Here is an 18,591-nt window from a genome sequence, read left to right as displayed (position 1 = left end):
GGAGGTATGTCAAATGTCAGGAAGGTTTTTTTATTTTTTTAAAATATATTTTATTGATTTTTTTACAGAGAGGTAGGGAGAGGGATAGAGAGTTAGAAACGTCCATGAGAGAGAAACACCGATCAGCTGCCTCCTTACACACCTGCTAACTGGTGATGTGCCTGCAACCAAGGTACATGCCCTTGACCAGAATCGAACCCGGTACCGTTCAGTTCGCAGGCTGATGCTCTATCCACTGAGCCAAACCAGTTAGGGCCGGGAAGGGTTTTTAGATAAAGATACAGAGCTCTGTCCTGAAGAACAAGTAGACAGGGGAAGTGTGTGAAAGTGGGTAAGAAAGCAAGGCCATTGAGGAACAGCATATTTCTAATTCAGGGTAGTTGTATCCTACAGCAGGATGGGCAATTGAGGGGAATGAGACTGAAGAGACCTCATACCTAATACCATGCTGCGTATGGTTCTGCACTTTATTCTACATAATTGTCACTGTCTGAACACTATCCGAACACACACACACACACACACACACACACAGCTGGTTTGCAACAGGGATTAGAAGAAGGTTGCAGTAGCGAGTCAAACTTTGAAGTAAAGGACAGATTCGAAGTGGGCGAAAAGCCTTTAGCAGCTTCCACTCTCGGATCTCGCCAGGACTTTTCTAGATTTTAATTTTGGGCTGTTAGGCTGGAACGGCCAGTACTGACTGGCTGAAGAGCGGCTGGCTAGGTCGTCTCCCGCTTCCGGCGTCCTCCGTTGCTAAGGGATACAGGAAGCGCGCCCTTAAGCGCCGCCCAGGCGGACGGTAGAGAGCCGGAAGAAAATGTGAGAAGGGGCGGAAAGAGAAAGGAGAGGCGTTGTGTTTCGTGCTAAAATGACGACGTTAGTGTTGGATAACGGAGCCTACAACGCCAAAATCGGTTACAGCCATGAGAATGTCTCGTAAGTGTTGGTTTTTCCCGAGGAACAAGGCACGGAGGCCGGGCAGTTTCACACACTGCGCGTCGCCTTTGGGACGTCAGTACCGGGCTCCCGCCCCCGCGCGGCCTTAAGCTGAGCCCCGGGGATGCTCGCAGGGGAGCTAGGTGGTTGGGAAGCTTTGAACTGGAATTCAGATTTTGATTTTGGGCCGTGCGGCCCCGGAAGTGGGACGTGTGTTTTGCTTTGTAGCCGGAAATTGCTCTGTAAAAAAAGGTCCCAGAGAAGCGGTTCCTAATTGGGGGAGCGAGGGTGGGGTCCGTATACACAAATCTGCAGGAGTCGTGGGCAAGTGCATTTTCTTGGAGACGCGATTATAGCTTTCTTCAGATCCTCAGAGGGTTTTATGACCCCCCAAAATGTAAAAACCACGGTTTTAGTAGCTGGAGAATTCGAAAGCTTTTGTCTAAGTGCAAACTTCGAAGTGCTCATTGGCTGACCTGCTCCATTATAGTCAATTAAACAAATACTGCCATAGCATTTATCAAATATATGCGTTGGCATAAAGAATAAACAGATTTGAAGACACGCTTTTCTTCTGTCATTCACAGAAGGGTGTGTTTTTCTTTTCCTCCCTGTTTTCTTTTGAAAGAGGACAATTGAACTGCTCAGGAATGTAAATTGTTAGTCTTCTGCAAAATGTTTAGACTTGTGTATCATGGGTTTTTATTCTCTGACTCAGCAGTTCTGTTACCAGTGACCTAAGAAATCAATTAGAGGTGCTTGAGAAGCGTAAAATACAGGATGCTCTGAATTATTTATAGCCACCGTGTAGGTAGCAAAAATTAAGGAAGGATGCTAAATAATCAAGAATACCAGATATATTAAAATTGTAATACAACCATAGGATTGATTACGATGCAGCTTTAAAAAAAATCATGTATTTAAACATAAAGACCTGTACTGATAATGGACCTAGTTTGTCTTCCTAAACAGATTGTAAGCTCATGGTGGACACAACCACATTTAAAAGTACTACTTCCCACTTCTGTACCCAAAGCATCTTACTGATGGAAAATTTTGACTTTATGGTAACTTGGTTTTATGGCCAGAATTTTGAACTTGTAAACCTTTTACCAGAATTTTATTAAAAACTTATGAATTAAAGCCAGAAAGACCAGGAACTTTACCTAGGTCTCCTGTTAGCTGTGTGATGGTAGGACCAATACCCACCTGTAAGGGTCTCTTGAGGAGTATTTGAGAAAGAAAAAGGGTCCAGTACATAACCTGGTATGTACTAGAGCCCTTTGGGGGGGGGGAGGCACTTTTTATTATGTGAAGACAATGAGAAACACTGGTTTTGGATATTTTTCTGGCATCCAGGGTGGTGGTTAAGTAAAAGTATTTATAGCAACTAAGTATTTAGGGAATAATTATATTATTTGATTCTTTGTTTATAGGGTTATTCCTAACTGTCAGTTCAGGTCAAAAACAGCACGTCTTAAAACTTTTACTGCTAACCAGATAGAAGAAATAAAGGACCCTTCTGGACTCTTCTACATCCTTCCTTTTCAGAAGGTAATTCAATTATATGCCATTTCTAGCATTATAGACCCAAATTTGAAGATAACTTTAAATGTATATCTAAGATTTTAAATGTACATATAAGAAAATGTATGGAAATATTTTTAGATTTCTAAAAGATGTCATTTAGGTGCTCTCCCTCCTGGGGCACGCCGAGGCCTTCCCCGTCCCCTTCCTATTTCTGGTCTAGGCATGTTCCCATTCGCTTCCTCACTTCCAAGCTCCGAGGGCCCTTCCTTTACTTCCATAACTTGTTTCCTAAGCCATTACTTCTAGGAATTACTTTTTCTACCTTTGTAATTTACTTAGTAAATGTTCTTTTACAAAAATAAAGTTAAAAAATGCCATTTAAATTTTCTTTTAAAAAAAATGTTTTTATTGATTTTTTTAGAAAGAGAGGAAGGGAAATCCAAGTGTACTGTTAAAAATAAATGACCGTCCTGGCCGGAGTGTCTAAGTGGTTAGAGCATCGGCCCTCCCATTGAAGGGTCTCGGGTTCGATTCTCAGTCAAGAGCATGTACCTGGATTTCAGATTCTGTCCCCTCCTACCCCAGTTGAGGTGTGGGTAGGAGGCAACTAATCAATGTCTCTCTCACTCTCCCCCTCCTTCCCTTGCACTCTCTAAAAATCAATGGAAAAAATATCCTGGGCTGAGGATTAACAAAATAAAAATAAAATAAATGACAGTGCCCTGGCTGGGTAGCTCAGTTTGTTAGTGTTGTCTCCATATGCCAATGTGGTAGGTTTGATCCCCGGTGAGGGGACATGCAAGAATCAACCAATGAATGCATAAATAAATGGAACAGCAAATCACTGCTTCCTTTTCCCTCTCTCATCTCTCTTTCCCCCAAATAAAAAATAAAATAAAATAAATGAATAAATAACCAACCATAATTTAGTTACTGAATGTGGGTATGGGTACTGAATTTTACTTGTTTGTGTTAAAGCTAAATGAGATGAACACATTAAAGAAAAGCACAGAGAGGAGCATCTGTACTTATTGTTACATCTTTTGAACCCTTGACACTTTGGTTAGTGTTAATTTGTAGTTTTTTGAACTTCTAAAAGGAGAAAAACATGATTAGTTTGAAATTCAAACATCGTTAGACTGGTGAAGGTAACCATAAAGAGATAGAAATCAGCAATTTAGAATATATTAATCTGACTTTTTTAATTGTTCAAATATTTTTGATGATTAAATTTATTTAAATTTTTTTTTAGGGTTACTTGGTGAATTGGGATGTTCAAAGACAAGTTTGGGATTACCTTTTTGGAAAAGAAATGTATCAGGTAACAAACTGGAGTATGTATTCAGATTTATTTCCAAGTCTTATTCAAATGAAAAATTAGTGTTTATATTTTAAGATTTATAAACTTTTGAATATGCTTCAGATACATGTTTAAGTCACTTAATATTCTGTGTGTGGCTTTGATTTTCTAAATAATAAGTAAGTGCAAGTGAACAGAATTTCTGTATTGAAGTGAAATATGAGGTTGGTAAGAGATAGTCTGTATGAAACTCAAGATTAAAAGTTTACTTCAGATTTCTACTATTATTAGACCAATTCAGTATCTAATTTTTTTTTCACAATAAGATATTTTTGCCTAAATATTTGAATGTGTGAATATTACAATATGAGAAATTTGTGCTTGTAATGTCTATAGTGTGACTTTAAGTATACAGAAAAATGTTCAAATGTTAATGCTACTTAAGAATGGGTGGTAGAGAATTGTGTACATATGAAATATCCTCAAGCTTCTCGCCTCTTAACATTTAAAAGCAAAATAACAATAGCCCCAATGCTTATAGTTATTCATTATTTTTGCATAATTATATTTAAACAATTTGATAGAACCATTTTGTTAATGCTACTATTAAGACAGCTAAAATTGAATAATAGTTAAAGAGCATGAATTCTGTTACCAGACTTCCTGTATTCAAAACCTGGGTCACTAACTAGTTATATGAACCTTGGTAATTTATTCAACTCTCTCAGATGCCTCGGTTTACTCACCTATTAACTGGGTATAATAAGACCTGTCTCCTAAGATTATTGTGAGTTTAAAGTAAATCTGATTATACATGTGAAATATGTTTATAATTATAACACAAAGTTATGAAACTTTTGGGATTTTTTTTCTCTTTTAGGTTGATTTTTTAGATACTAATATTATTATCACAGAACCATATTTTAACTTTACTTCTATTCAAGAATCAATGAATGAGATCCTATTTGAAGAATACCAGTTCCAAGCAGTATTAAGAGTAAATGGTGAGTTAATGTTTTGGTTGGAATTGAGTTATGTGACTATGGATATGAATAGGGTAAATGAACACTTAAAATCCAAGAATGTGCTCTGGCCGGTTTGGCTCAGTGGATAGAGCGTCGGCCTGCAGACTGAAGGGTCCCAGGTTCGGTTCTCGTCAAAGGTATGTACCTTGGCTGCGAGCACATCTCCTGTGGTGGGTGTGCAGGAGGCAGCTGAGCAATGTTTCTCTCTCGTCGATGTTTCTAACTCTCTATCCCTCTCCCTTCATCTCTGCAAAAAAAATCAATAAAATATATTTTTTAAAAATCCAAGAATATTATTTCAGATTTGAAAGAAATAAAACACGGAATTTAAAAACTAGATGGACCCTTAGAGGTTAGTTAGTCAGACTTCTCTCATTTTATCTTTTTACTCATACAATATTTCACCCTAATGAAGTTACTAGCCACATATGTCTAATCTCTGAAAGATTATTATTTCTGAGGTAGTTATCTTTTCTGTTACAGATATGTGTGCTATTATAATTGATTGAAAAATGTTAATAGTCAGACTGCCAACATAGAATCTATCAATATCACCCAGGAGTAAATTTATTAAAGGTTAGAATTACATTATATGGCTGTATAATGAATGTACTAAGATATTTAGCTTTCAGAATTAAAGTCTGTATAAAGCAACAATCTATAATATAAAAGCCTAAACGACCGAATGACGCGTCGACCAGTTGCTATGATGCGCACTGACTACCAAGGGGCAGATGCTTAATGCAGGAGCTGCCCCCTGGTGGTCAGTGTGCTCCCATAGCAGGAGCGCTGCTCAACTGACCAACCAGTCCTGGCAGCCCACCAGTCCGGCGGCAGCCACTCACTCCCTCAGTAGTCCTGGAGGTCCAATCTCCGGAGAATGGGCCAGGCACAATCCTGACAGCGCCACTGGCCTCCTGGAAGTCAGCCTCAGGCACTGCGACCACTTCCCCTCCCTAGGCGCTCTACAAGGAAGAAACAATGTAAAAGCGGCCGCCAGGTGGCTCCCAACAACCAGTGCAAACATCATGGGATGGATCTGGATCCTGGGCTGGCAAGGGTGTCCCACCACTTCCTGGTCCCCCCAACACCCCCTCAGGCTGGGCGCTAGACACAGGATTCACGGCTGGTGAGTGCTGCTGTGGTGGCGGCAGCCTCTCCTGATTGGGACTGATTGGGCGTGAGCCCATGGCTGGTGCAGTGGGGGCCGGGATGAATGGGAGTGTCAGGCAGGAGAAGCAGGCCGCATTGTTCTGCGGTGTTGGCCTGATCCCTGCAGGCTACCCTGAGGGACCCCACCCATGCAAGAATTCGTGCACTGGGCCTCTAGTGTGTGTGTGTGTGTGTGTGTGTGTGTGTGTGTGTGTGTGTGTATAAATAAAAGCCTTAGCAACTGTTAAGACCGAACGATGGGAATGACCAGTCGACCAATCACTATGATGTGCATTGACCACCAGGGGCCAGACACTCACGAACGATGGAAATGACCAGTCGACCAGTCGCTATGATGTGCATTGACCACCAGGGGGCAGACACTCAGTGCAGGAGCTGCCCTCTGGTGGTCAGTGCTCTCCCATAGGGAGCTGGGCTCACAGCTGGTGAGTGCAGCTGCAGCAGCAGGAGCCTCTCCCAACTGCGTGGTAATGCTACCAAGCGGCGGCAGGTGCAGCCGGCCTGGATGAGCACAAGCAGTGCAGCATCCGGCCCCGGCTCAGGCTCCACCCTGGCCGCCTGCTGCTTGGTGCACTGCTGCATCCCCTGAGGGATCCCGGATTGCAAGAGGGTGCAAGCCAGGCTGAGGGACTCCCCCCCCCACCCCCATGCACAAATCCATGCACCCGGCCTCTAGTACTAAGAGCAGAATTCTGGTTAAGAGCAGGATCTCTAGAACAGTGTTCTCAACAAAGGTGATTTTGCTCCTCGGGACTTTGGCAGTGTCTGGAGACATTTTTGGTTGTCACAGCTGGGAGAATGCTACTAGCATCTAGTGGGTAGAGGACACAGATGCTGCTAAACAGCTTACAATGCACAGGACAGCCCCAACAGCAAGGAATTATCTGGCCCCAAATGTCAGTATTTTCAAGGTTGAGAAGCTCTGCTTTAAAGTCACACTGCGCAGGTTTGAATCCTGGCTCTGGTTGGTTCTAACTGTATGACTCTGGGCCATTATTTAGCTTCTGTGTGCTGCAGTTTCTATAAAACGGGATTGTTGTGAGATTTAAAGCAAACATACTCAATCGGGTTTAGTATAGTCTCCAACATGTAATGAATGCTCAGTAAAATTAACTGTTGTCAAAATAATATTATAAGCTATGAAATGAAAATTGACCTTTAAAAATTGATCCCAAATTTATATTTACCACAAAAAAATGATATTTGAAAGTTTAGACACTATAAGGAACTTTTGACAGAGTTATGAATATAGTAATAAATTAACATTTTCTTATAAACAAAAGAAAACATTTGTCTTTGCCTTAGTTTCTACCTTTCTTTATTGCTTTAAAATAATTATAATGTTTCTTTTTCTCTCTACCTTTTTTTTTTTTTAATAGCTGGGGCTCTCAGTGCACATAGGTATTTCCGAGATAACCCTTCCGAATTATGCTGTATCATTGTTGATAGTGGGTACTCCTTTACACATATAGTTCCTTATTGTAGAAGTAAAAAGAAAAAAGAAGCAATTATTCGGTGAGTTGCATTTCATTCTTATGTTATTTTTTAGAATAAAACTGAAAAATGTGTAGTAAACTGATCCAAATTTCCATTCTCCCCTTTTAGGATAAATGTGGGAGGGAAACTCCTAACCAATCATCTAAAGGAGATCATATCTTATAGGTAATACTTAACTTTTATTCTTTGGGAGGATGGGATGCTGGCAATGAAGTTTTTCAAGCAACTTAAAATTATTCTTTACCTGTAGTTGTAACTTCAGGTGGCATTTCTATATGATTAGTGCTTAAAAAGCTATATCACATATATAAATACCAACGATGTTTAAATCGAAAAGCTTTCTAGCATTTAAAATGGTATTGTCCACTAAAAAAGACAATCCCAAATTCTACAGAATTTAATATATTAATATTTTAAAATGATAAATGCTATTCATGTGCATTGTAAAACGAATTTAAAATGTGTATAAAAAGACTGGCTGGCATGGCCGAGTGGCTGATCATTGACCTATGAACCAGGAGCTCACAGTTCAATTCCTGGTCAGGGCACATGCTGCCTTGCGGGCTCGATCCCCAGTGTGGGGCCTGCGGGAGGCAGCCGAACAAGGATTCTCTCTCATCATTGATGTTTCTATCTCTTCCTCTCCCTTCCTCTCTGAAGTCAATAAAAATATACTTAAAAAAACAATAAAACTAAGATAAACATAAAACTGAAACAAATATGATAGGATTATTTTCTTTATTAATTATGGGCGCTTACTAACCCATAAGAAAGCTATCCTTAGTTAGGTAATTCTCAGAAAACAAATGGTCAGTGGCACAGATAGATGATCACTAGAGAGTTACATGCAAAGGATATCTATGGATAATTCTCAGACATAAAAAAATGTTAAACTCCTGTAGAAATGAAAGATTTAATTCAAATCCTTATCAGTTATTTGTTGAGGAGCTGAGGATACATGAGTTAACAAAATAGACAAGAACTCCTTTTTCTCATGGCACTTCTTAGTAGAGAAAATGCACATTAAAATACCATTAAACAATGCACATTTATGGAACTTTTTCAAAAGATGATGTAGATTTGTGATGTGGGCACTTTTCATTTGCTGCTGATCGGAGCACAGCTTGAAATAACTTTTCTGGTAAATAATTTGGCAGTATACCAAGAGACTAAGTATTTTATATTCTGCATTTTAGAGTATGAATAAATAATCATAATAATCAGAGATATAGATAAAAGTACTATATTTCATTACTCCTGAGTTTATGTTTTTTTACATTTTAACTTTGAAATTGAGGTGAATCTTCCAATCATTGGTACCTTAGAATTGTCATAGTTTAATTAGCATTTTTTTCTTTTCATTGGTACATTTGTGCATCTTGGAGAAGGTGGAATATGGTGTATATGACTATGTTGTTAAAAGCAAAAAGATAGAAGCAATGATAATAATTATTATTTTTAAAATATATTTTTATTGATTTCAGAGGGGAAGGAAGAGGGAGCCAGAGTTAGAAACATCAGTGATGAGAGAGAATCATTGGTTGGCTGCCTCCTGCACATCTTCTACTGGGACTGGAATCGAACCTGGGACCCTTCAGTCCGCTGGCTGACACTATATCCACTGAGTCAAACTGGCTGGGGCAGAAGCAAAAATAATTTATTGAGTACAGGGACTATGCTAAACACTTTATATATAAGATTAGAATAATAAACTTACAGCTATGTTAAATTGTCGATATTACCTTTTTAGAGTTGAAGAGTTGTAGTCCCAAAAAGATAAAGTAACTTGGCTACTAATTTGGGATTAAACCTAAGTCTCTGGCTCCCAAGTCCATGTTTATAAACACACAGGTATCTTTCCTCCCTGATCTAAACTTCCAACATTAGGAACATTGACAAATACATTTTAACAGATCCCTCTGACTGAATATTTTAGGGTAGTAAGAAATAATTTTTAAAGAGTATGTAATAGCATAAGAAAATGTTCATGAGATAATGTTTAATCTAAAACATAAAAAGTAAACATGTATATAATTTATGTACACTGAAAAATATTCAAAGGAAGTAAGCTTATATTTTTGTTTTTTGCAAATCTTTATACATTAAACCTGTGGGTTTTTTTTTTTATTTACTCATCAAATATTTATTAAGGATCCACTACATTCCAGGTACTGTGTGCTGACTCACAATACTTTTGTAATCAGAAAAGAAAGTGCAAAGAGTTAAAAGCAAGATTCTATTCAGAATGGTTGGAGGAAAAAGTTTGCTCTTTAATTGGGTAAACCTTACCCCTTAACACGTTTTCAGTTTCCTTCTTTAAACTGGACTTACATTTGCCTTTGGAGGGATAATGTGGAGATAAAATGAAATAATGGAAATAGGATGGGGCTGGGTGGAGGTGGGCAAAGGAGGGGAAAATGGGGGACATCTGCAAGTGTCAACAATAAAAGTTTTATGTGTTTTTTTTTTTAAATATATATATTTTATTGATTTTTTTCAGAGAGGAAGGGAGAGGGATAGAGAGAGTCAGAAACGTCAATGAGAGAGAAACATCGATCAGCTGCCTCCTGCACACTCCCCACTGGGGATGTGCCTGCAACCAAGGTACATGCCCTTGACCGGAATTGAACCTGGGACCCTTGAGTCTGCAGGCCGACTCTCTATCCACTGAGCCAAACCTGTCAGGGCAACAATAAAAGTTTTAAATAAAAAATAATAATAATGGAAATAAGTATTTCATGAAGTTACAAATAATTTACACATTCTAGAATTTACTATTTTAAAAAACTAGTTACCTGAAAATTTAATTCCAGAAAAAAATATTTTAAATGATCATTATGTTATATTTAAATCTTTTTCATATCATTTTTTAAATATGTTTTTGAGAGAGAAAGGAAGAGAGAGAAAGAGAACATCTATTGGCTGCTTCTTGCACCCCTCCCCCTGGGGATCTAGCCCACCCCCCTGGCATGTGCCCTGATCAGGGATGGAACCGCACCGATGACCTTTCGGTGCACAGGACATTGCTCAACCAACTGAGCCGTACCAGCCGGGGCTCTTTTCCATTTAAAATTTTTATTTCTTTTTAGGCAGTTACATGTTATGGATGAAACACACGTGATTAATCAAGTGAAAGAAGATGTATGCTATGTGTCTCAGGATTTTTATAGAGATATGGATATTGCCAAGTATGTATAATGGTAATCTAAGAATTGGGAAATTGATTCTTGGGAATGTTATACATAGTTAAAATATTTCATAAGTCTCTATTTTGTTTTCCAGGTTGAAAGGAGAAGAAAATACAGTAATGATAGACTATGTTTTGCCTGACTTTAGTACAATTAAAAAGGGCTTTTGTAAGGTAATTTGAAAAATCCTCATTATATTTCTTCAAGTGACCACCTCAGTCAGATTTGAAAAGCATCCAGCTGGGATTAGTGGAGTCTTAACAGAATTGTTGATTGGCTGCCTTCCTGGTGGCCATTTTTCCAGTTACAAGTGCATAAATGATTAATAAATGTCTCACTAAAGTTATTTAGAAAAAGAACTGTCAGCTGAATGACAAATCTGGAGATAAACAGAAGTTAGTTATTTGCCTGTTGTGAATATTGATACAGTTGATCCAGGACTGAATTATTGATATTTCTTTTTATATATTTTAAGTATTTTTATACCTATATAAAGGATTAGGATATACTCTATTATGGGAGGAAAATTGCATATATGAGTCAAATGAAGTGAATGTCTATAACTGAATTTAGAAAAGCTGATGATTTTTTTTTTAATACATTTTATTGATTTTTTACAGAGAGGAAGGGAGAAAGATAGCTAGAAACATCGATGAGAGAGAAACATCGATCAGCTGCCTCCTGCACATCTCCCATTGGGGATATGCCCGCAACCCAGGTACATGCCCTTGACCGGAATTGAACCTGGGACCTTTCAGTCCGCAGGCCGACGCTCTAGCCACTGAGCCAAACCGGTTTCGGCAGCTGATGATTCTTAGTAAAATTGAGAGGGAATATTATTTTAATGATGTAGAATATTGTAGAAGGAGTTTTTTTATTTTTCCTAGTCCCTCAGGAACAGAGCTCACAGATGGGTGGGTTAGCAGAAAATAACGAGAATTTCAGTAGTAATGCCCATATATTTGTTTAAGTCATTTGGAAACAGATTTTTAAATAAGATTGAATAAATAATAAATGTAAAGATGTAGGCTTTTTGCACAAGGGAAAGGGAATATCCTAATGGAATGAACCACAGTATTCAATAAGCAATAGGGGAGTGAAAGTAGATAACGGAAGAAACATAAGACAATAAGTGTTTTCTATTGAGAGTATGTTCTTTGTTCTCTGGAAATGGCAATCAGTCTACTATTATAAGTACTTTATGAAGTTTCCTCTCATCTGTTCCTTTCTTTCTGTTTTAAAATGTGTGGAATAAAGCCAGATTATCTTTGGGGGAATAGCTATGTTAGGGTCACTAATTATTTATTTGTGTAGTTTAGGCAACAGGAGAGAAAACTACTAACTTTTGAGAACCTGAAACTTCCAAGAACATGTTAATATATTAGTATTACATATTACTAAATGTTATTCGTCGTGTGATCTAGATAATGTGGTAAACATTTTATCTTTTACTTTAAGCCAAGGGAAGAGATGGTGCTAAGTGGAAAATATAAATCTGGGGAACAAATTCTTCGTCTGGCCAATGAAAGATTTGCTGTACCAGAAATACTCTTTAATCCTTCTGATATAGGAATTCAAGAAATGGGAATTCCAGAAGCTATTGTCTACTCAATTCAGAACTTACCTGAAGGTACATAGTTAAAATACTGAGTAGTAATGATATTTTTACAAAACCTTATGTGAACTCGAGAAGTCATCTGTTTCTTCTAAATAATTTTAGAAATAGCAAGTCTTTTATTTGTAGGGATTTCCAGATCCAATAACATACTTGAATAATTCTTTATTGGTCCCAGAGTATACATCTCATATGGGAAAAAGTCATTAGTGTACACTTAAACTTGAAGAAATTCTCCAGGAGTATTAAATTATCATATCTATTGTAGGAAAAGTTTTAATTTAACCCACCTTTGCACAGAACATGACTTTATAACTTTGCAACTTAATGGTTTTCAGCTGTTGGTAGGATTGGTTTATTCTTTCTGTTATATTTGGATTGATATAATTTTAATGAGATTGAAGTATGATACTTCGGAGTGAAGTCTGGGTTCTCCAGAAGCATGATTTAACTAATATTCTCGAGTGTTAAAGTACTTTTTTATCTTGAAGATGTCTTCTTAGTTCATAAGGAACACTAGGCATTGGAGAAAACCTAGCATGTGCAACATCCTTTCCTTCCGATATATTAAAAAAAGGAAAAATGAAAAAGAAAGTCAATAATTCCAGCACCTTAATATATTTTCATATTAATAACAACTATTTTCATATTAATATTTCATATTAATTTCATACTTTATATAAAATTACAGTCATGAGGTATGCAACAGTTTATACTACTTTTTTTTTTTTAAATATATTTTATTGATTTTTTACAGAGAGGAAGGGAGAGGGATAGAGAGTTAGAAACATCGATGAGAGAGAAACATCGACCAGCTGCCTCCTGCACACCTCCCACTGGGGATGTGCCCACAACCAAGGTACATGCCCTTGACCAGAGTCGAACCTGGGACCTTGCAGTCCGCAGGCCGACGCTCTATCCACTGAGCCAAACCGGTTTGGCTATATTATACTCCTTTAATGTCATGCCAGGAGACTCAGTGTCAATATATACTCATTCCTTGTTTTGCGCTGGTACTCAGTATTGTAATTTTAAAAAAATATATATTTTTATTGATTTCAGAGAGGAAGGGAGGGGGAGAGAGAGATAGAAACATCCATGATGAGAGAGAATCATTGATCGGCTGTCTCCTGCACGCCTCCCACTGGGGATCGAGCCCGCAACCAGGGCATGTGCCCCTGACCGGAATCGAACCTGGGACCCTTCAGTCTGCAGGCTGACGCTCTATCCACTGAGCCAAACCGGCAAGGGTTCAGTATTGTAATTCTTGATAAATTTCCCTGGGGTGCTGCATAGGCTTTTAATACTGGCTGACCATATGGCACTTAATGTTTGCCATCATATAACTTTAATGAGTGCAAAACAAAATCCTTTCTTTAAATATTATTATAGATTATGGGTATTTTTCACTATTAAGTATCGCACATACTTAAATACCCGTCTCAGTGAGATAGCATGAAGTTAAAATGTCATGAAGGACCTCCTTTTCATCTTTCACTAGCTCAGTCTCAACCTACACAAAGATTCCTTCCATTTTAGGGAAGAACAATTATAATTATCAAATGTCTGCTAGTAGAATGTTACTGATATATATATAATGTTACAGCTTATAGTAAGTAGCCCATAGTTCAGCCCCTTACCTTAGTCTTTGTTCAATATCTAGAGGTTATATTTCTGTTTAATATATCTATTTATCTGTAATATCATTATAAAATCTCAGAAATTATAATTTATATGGTTATAAAAATATTATATGGTTTTCCAACCAGTACCTATAATCCCTAATTGCTTTTACCTAAGCCCTCATCCTTATTATTCCATGAAGATAGGTAAACAGATTTTCTAATGCCTTTTTTTTCTCCATTCTCCCTTTTTTCCTTTTACAGAAATGCAGCCGCATTTTTTTAGAAACATTGTTTTGACAGGAGGAAATTCCCTTTTCCCAGGATTTAGGGATCGGGTTTACTCAGAAGTTCGATGTCTCACTCCAACCGATTATGATGTTTCTGTTGTGCTGCCTGAAAAGTGAGTGTTGGCTCATGTAGGCACAAAACATGGCAGCCTGTAGATGAAGTGGACCGTGGATAAAGCAGACTTGAGTTTAAAACCTGGTTCTTGCATGTTGGCAGGTTTATTTCACCTTTGGGATCCTCATTTTCCTTTACTCAAAAATTGAAGTGATAGCCCTGGCTGGTGCAGTGGTTAGAGCATTGGCCCGCACACTGAAGGGTCTCGGGTTCAATTCCTGGTCAAGGGGACGTACCTGGGTTGCGGGTTCACTCTCCCTGACCCCCCACCGGTTGGAGCTCATTTGAGAGGCAACCAATCAATATGTTTCTTTCTTTCTCTCTCTCCCTCCCCTCTCTCCTTCTCCCTCGCCCTCTCCCCAGCCCCTTTCTTCCATGCTCTTTGAGAAAAACAGTGAAAAACATATCCTCAGGTGAGGATTAACAACAACAACAACAACAACAAAATTGAAGTGACAAACCTTCCATTTTAGTAGATTCAGTCTTATGAAGTATTTTAAGTGCCCACCATAATGATTGGAACATGATGGGCACTTGGTTAATATGAGATCACTTCCCTATTGTAAGTCAGTCTTCTTTCCAAAGAGTTTTTATAGGCAAAGCAATTAGGTTATTATCTGTTTGAGTTATCTGAGGTGTGTCATTTCCTGAGAGTTTCTATCAAGTATAGAAATTTAAGACTTTACCCATTGAGATATGTTATGTCCATTCATAAGTTGTTTTGGAATGTCTTAAGATAATTTAAAATATTTTAAATTAACTTTTAAATGTAATTAGTTTTTGTTAAATTCAAAACTGTTTTATATATATTCCCCTACCCTGTTTTATGAGAAAAAGCAGATACCATTTCTACTTTACTGGTAAAAAAATTAAGGCAGAATTTTAGAGCTGTAAGGAAGGCGTACACATCATCCTGTCCAGTGTTCTTACTTTGTAAATAAAGAAGCAAGGACTCATAAGGTGGCAAAGGCTTTACAGTGAGTTGATAGCAGTGACCAAATCAAAACCCAGTTCTCTTCACCTTGAGGCAGGAGCTTTTACCAAATACACATCTAATAATTGCTCCCTCCCAAGTTTTAAGTGGCAGAGACCCCACATACCTGACTTAATTTTAGAGTTTTGTTTTAAAGCTAAAGTAGAAATTTTCAAAACCTATAGCAGGCCCTCATCTGATTATTTATTTCATTGCTAGCAGGTAGAAAAATAAACTACCATTAGATATTGAAATGATTTTTATCATCATTGATGTTCATATACTCTTTTTAAAAAGAGTATGAAGCGTACTGGATTTTTATCCTGCATTTTATTTATTTGTTTGTTTTAATCCTCTCCCTAGAGTATGCATATTGATCTCAGAGGGGGAATGAGAGAGAGAGAGAAACATTGATGTGAGAGAGAACTTCACTTGGTTGCCTTTCATACGTGATCCGACCAGGGATTGAACTCACCATGTAGTTATGTCTCCTGACCGGGAATTGAACCCAAAACCTTTCGGTGTATGGGACAACGCTCCAATCAACTGAGCCACACTGGCCAAGTTTTATCCTGCATTTTGTTTATTTTATATATTTTTATTGATTTCAGAGAGGAAGGGAGAGATAGAGAGAAAGAGAAACAATGAGAGAGAATCATTGATTGGCTGTCTCCTGCATGCCCCCTACTGGGGATTAAGCCTGCAACCTGGGCATGTGCCCTTGACCAGAATCGAACCCAGGACCCTTCAGTCTGCAGGCTATATCTGCTGAGCCAAACTGGTCAGGTCTTACCCTGCATTTTAAATGTAAGTTGTGTACACATTACAGGCTAAGGGATGCACAGAAGTAGTTTATTTCTTTATTCATCAAATCTCTATTGCACACCTACTCGTGTGTGTGTGTGTGTGTGTGTGTGTGTGTGTGTGTGTGTGCGCGCATGCGCGCACATTCCTCTCCCCCCAAGATTAAGAAATGCAATAAGGCCCTAGCCAGTTTGGCTCTGTGGATAGAGCATCAGCCTGCAGACTGAAGGGTCCCAGGTTCGATTCCGGTCAAGGGCATGTACCTTGGTTGCAGGCACATCCCCAGTAGGAGGTGTGCAGGAGGCAGCTGATTGATGTTTCTCTCTCATCGATGTTTCTAACTCTCTATCCCTCTCCCTTCCTATCTGTAAAAAAATCAATAAAATATATTTTTAAAAAAAGAAATGGCAATAAGTACAATAAGGAGAACATTAACTTTTTTCTTTCTCATTTTTTAGATTTGAAACTGAATTGGGGATAGGGGAACAGTAGAAATAGAATTGCATTATGACACAAAGTATATAATCTTGCTTGTAAATAAAGCCAAACTAAATGTTTAACATGCTTTAGTTTTACTTACTGTCCATGTCCTACCATGTAACCATTATCTTGCACTGTGTTTCCTAAATGTTTCATTTATTAGAGGCAACAGAGTATAGCAGCAAAAGCAGACTGTGTGATAACAGTTCCAGTTAAATCTAGTTCCAGACTTAATCTCTCTGGCCCTTATTTTCCAGACTTATAAAATGGGCGTTGTAATAACTATATTGCTGTGTGATGACATATCTTTGCTGCATACTAGTACAGAAGTTAGACTCAGTTATGACAGTGTTTTTCATTTTATGTATTTTTAATCTTTTGCTTTTATTCTTGTTTTTTGTTATAAGAACTAGAGACCCGATGCCCGAAATACATGCAAGGGGATCCGCCCTCACAGCCACGGCTTTGTCCGGAAGGTCTTTCGGCTGTCTAGTCTAATCAGCATATTACGCTTTTTTTTTTTTTTTTTTTTTTTTTTTTTTTTTTTTTTATAGATAGATTCAGGGCACAGGGGAAAAAAATCAAAAGAATAACTATTTGTAATGTTGATAAAGCTTCCTTTCTTTCTGAGTTTGCTTTAGTCTTATGAAGTTTATGATTATTTTTACACTTTAAATGACTTTCTGCTACATTTTAGTGACTAATTGTTTTTGCCTTTTAGTTTTATAAGATCATCTGGATTCATTTATGTTACCTTTATTTTTAGCCCTATTACTTATGCCTGGGAAGGAGGAAAATTGATATCAGAGAATGATGATTTTGAAGATATGGTGGTAACAAGAGAAGATTATGAAGAAAATGGACATAGCGTCTGTGAAGAGAAATTTGATATTTAGGTAACATTTCAGAAAGTTTTGACTGGTTCTGACAAAGGTTTAATTTAAACGTTCTTTTTAAAGGTTAAAGATCTGTGCTACCTTTTATCTTAAGAGAAAGACTTGAACTTATGTAAATACTTTGATGTAGGGGTAATTTTCAAAGGTTTCTCAGCTTGGTTACTAAGTGAACTGTAACTCAGCCCATATTTTCATTTAGGAGCTACATTACCATAAACAATGCTTATGCTGTTTCTGAGAGTATGTTATCTTTCATTAGAAGATGAAAGAGTGAATGCATTTTAGATTTAATTCTTTATAGTTGAAAGCAGAGACTTAACTGTCTCGCTGGTCAGTTTTCCTCAGGAGGTAGTTTTGTGTGACTGTGTCTAGGAATTGGCCAAAGTGTTTTCAGTCTGGTATGATTTCTCTTTTAGAACAAGTATTTTACTTTAAATTTGTCATTCTTATTTGTATATACTAAAGTTGTAAAGACCATTCTTCTGTGTGTTTAATGTTTATTTTTTACTTTGAGTAAGTTTGAAAATGTGGAGACTAAAGCCAATTTATTAAAGTGTTGTTGGTCACTACTGTGTTGGCAGAAGTGAATTCACTCATAAAAATACTTCACCATTTTGGGGGATTAAAGTAAATTTGAAGTTAATTTAGGGTTGTTCACCTTGATACAAATATTAGTGCTTAGTTTTAAAATCTCATATAATCCACAGTAAGCATATTAAGATGTTAAAGGCCATAGCTTTCCAATTGAAGGGAACAGCTTACAGTGACATTAATGAATGGGTCAGGTAAGCTTCTTCGATGGCAAACAGCAGGAACTCACTAGAGTGATCCTATGTGAAACAACATTTATCAGCAGGACAGAGGACAGCTCAGAAAATCTAGGAAAAAGATTTTGGCTGGACCAACAGCCCTGAGAATAAAAACCAGATAACCTTAGGCATCTAGGTTATAGAAACTAAGAGACAATCCTTACAGAGCCCTGCCATTAAAATATCTCAGCTTCTGTATTTTCTGTCTTTGGCCTGTGCTCATCAATCGGATTCCTACCAGTCTCTTCTCCCAACTTGGGATCATGCGCCTACCCCATGGCTTTAGGGACTTTGACAGTCCCACTAAGACAGCCTAGAGCAGTGGTTGGCAAACT

General features: G+C 37.8%; 1 protein-coding gene across 1 annotated transcript; it reads left to right on the top strand.

Annotated features, from left to right (window-relative positions):
• The first annotated feature begins 796 nt into the window (after nt 1–796).
• ACTR6 (actin related protein 6) lies at nt 797–17,924 on the top strand. Its single transcript, XM_059681881.1, has 11 exons — nt 797–939; nt 2,376–2,493; nt 3,722–3,790; nt 4,650–4,773; nt 7,347–7,482; nt 7,573–7,629; nt 10,554–10,652; nt 10,747–10,825; nt 12,111–12,282; nt 14,154–14,292; nt 17,318–17,924. Exons 1-11 carry the CDS (start codon nt 872–874, stop codon nt 17,445–17,447), a joined length of 1,191 nt encoding a protein of 396 aa, XP_059537864.1. The 5' UTR covers nt 797–871; the 3' UTR covers nt 17,448–17,924.
• Nucleotides 17,925–18,591: the final 667 nt, after the last annotated feature.

Source organism: Myotis daubentonii, chromosome 2, assembly GCF_963259705.1.
Source record: "Myotis daubentonii chromosome 2, mMyoDau2.1, whole genome shotgun sequence".
In the NCBI taxonomy this organism is placed as follows: Eukaryota; Metazoa; Chordata; class Mammalia; order Chiroptera; family Vespertilionidae; genus Myotis; species Myotis daubentonii.
The sequence above is the reverse complement of the archived record's forward strand: the minus strand, read 5'-3'. Positions and strand labels throughout refer to the sequence as shown.

What these genes read in the sequence shown, in the direction of transcription:
- ACTR6 (XM_059681881.1), top strand. Translation starts at nt 872, where the DNA reads ATGACGACGTTAGTGTTGGATAACGGAGCCTACAACGCCAAAATCGGT. An exon ending in TTGGAAAAGAAATGTATCAG is followed by an intron (nt 3,791 to 4,649) that starts GTAACAAACTGG and finishes TTTCTCTTTTAG; the next exon opens with GTTGATTTTTTAGATACTAA. An exon ending in AAAAAAGAAGCAATTATTCG is followed by an intron (nt 7,483 to 7,572) that starts GTGAGTTGCATT and finishes CTCCCCTTTTAG; the next exon opens with GATAAATGTGGGAGGGAAAC.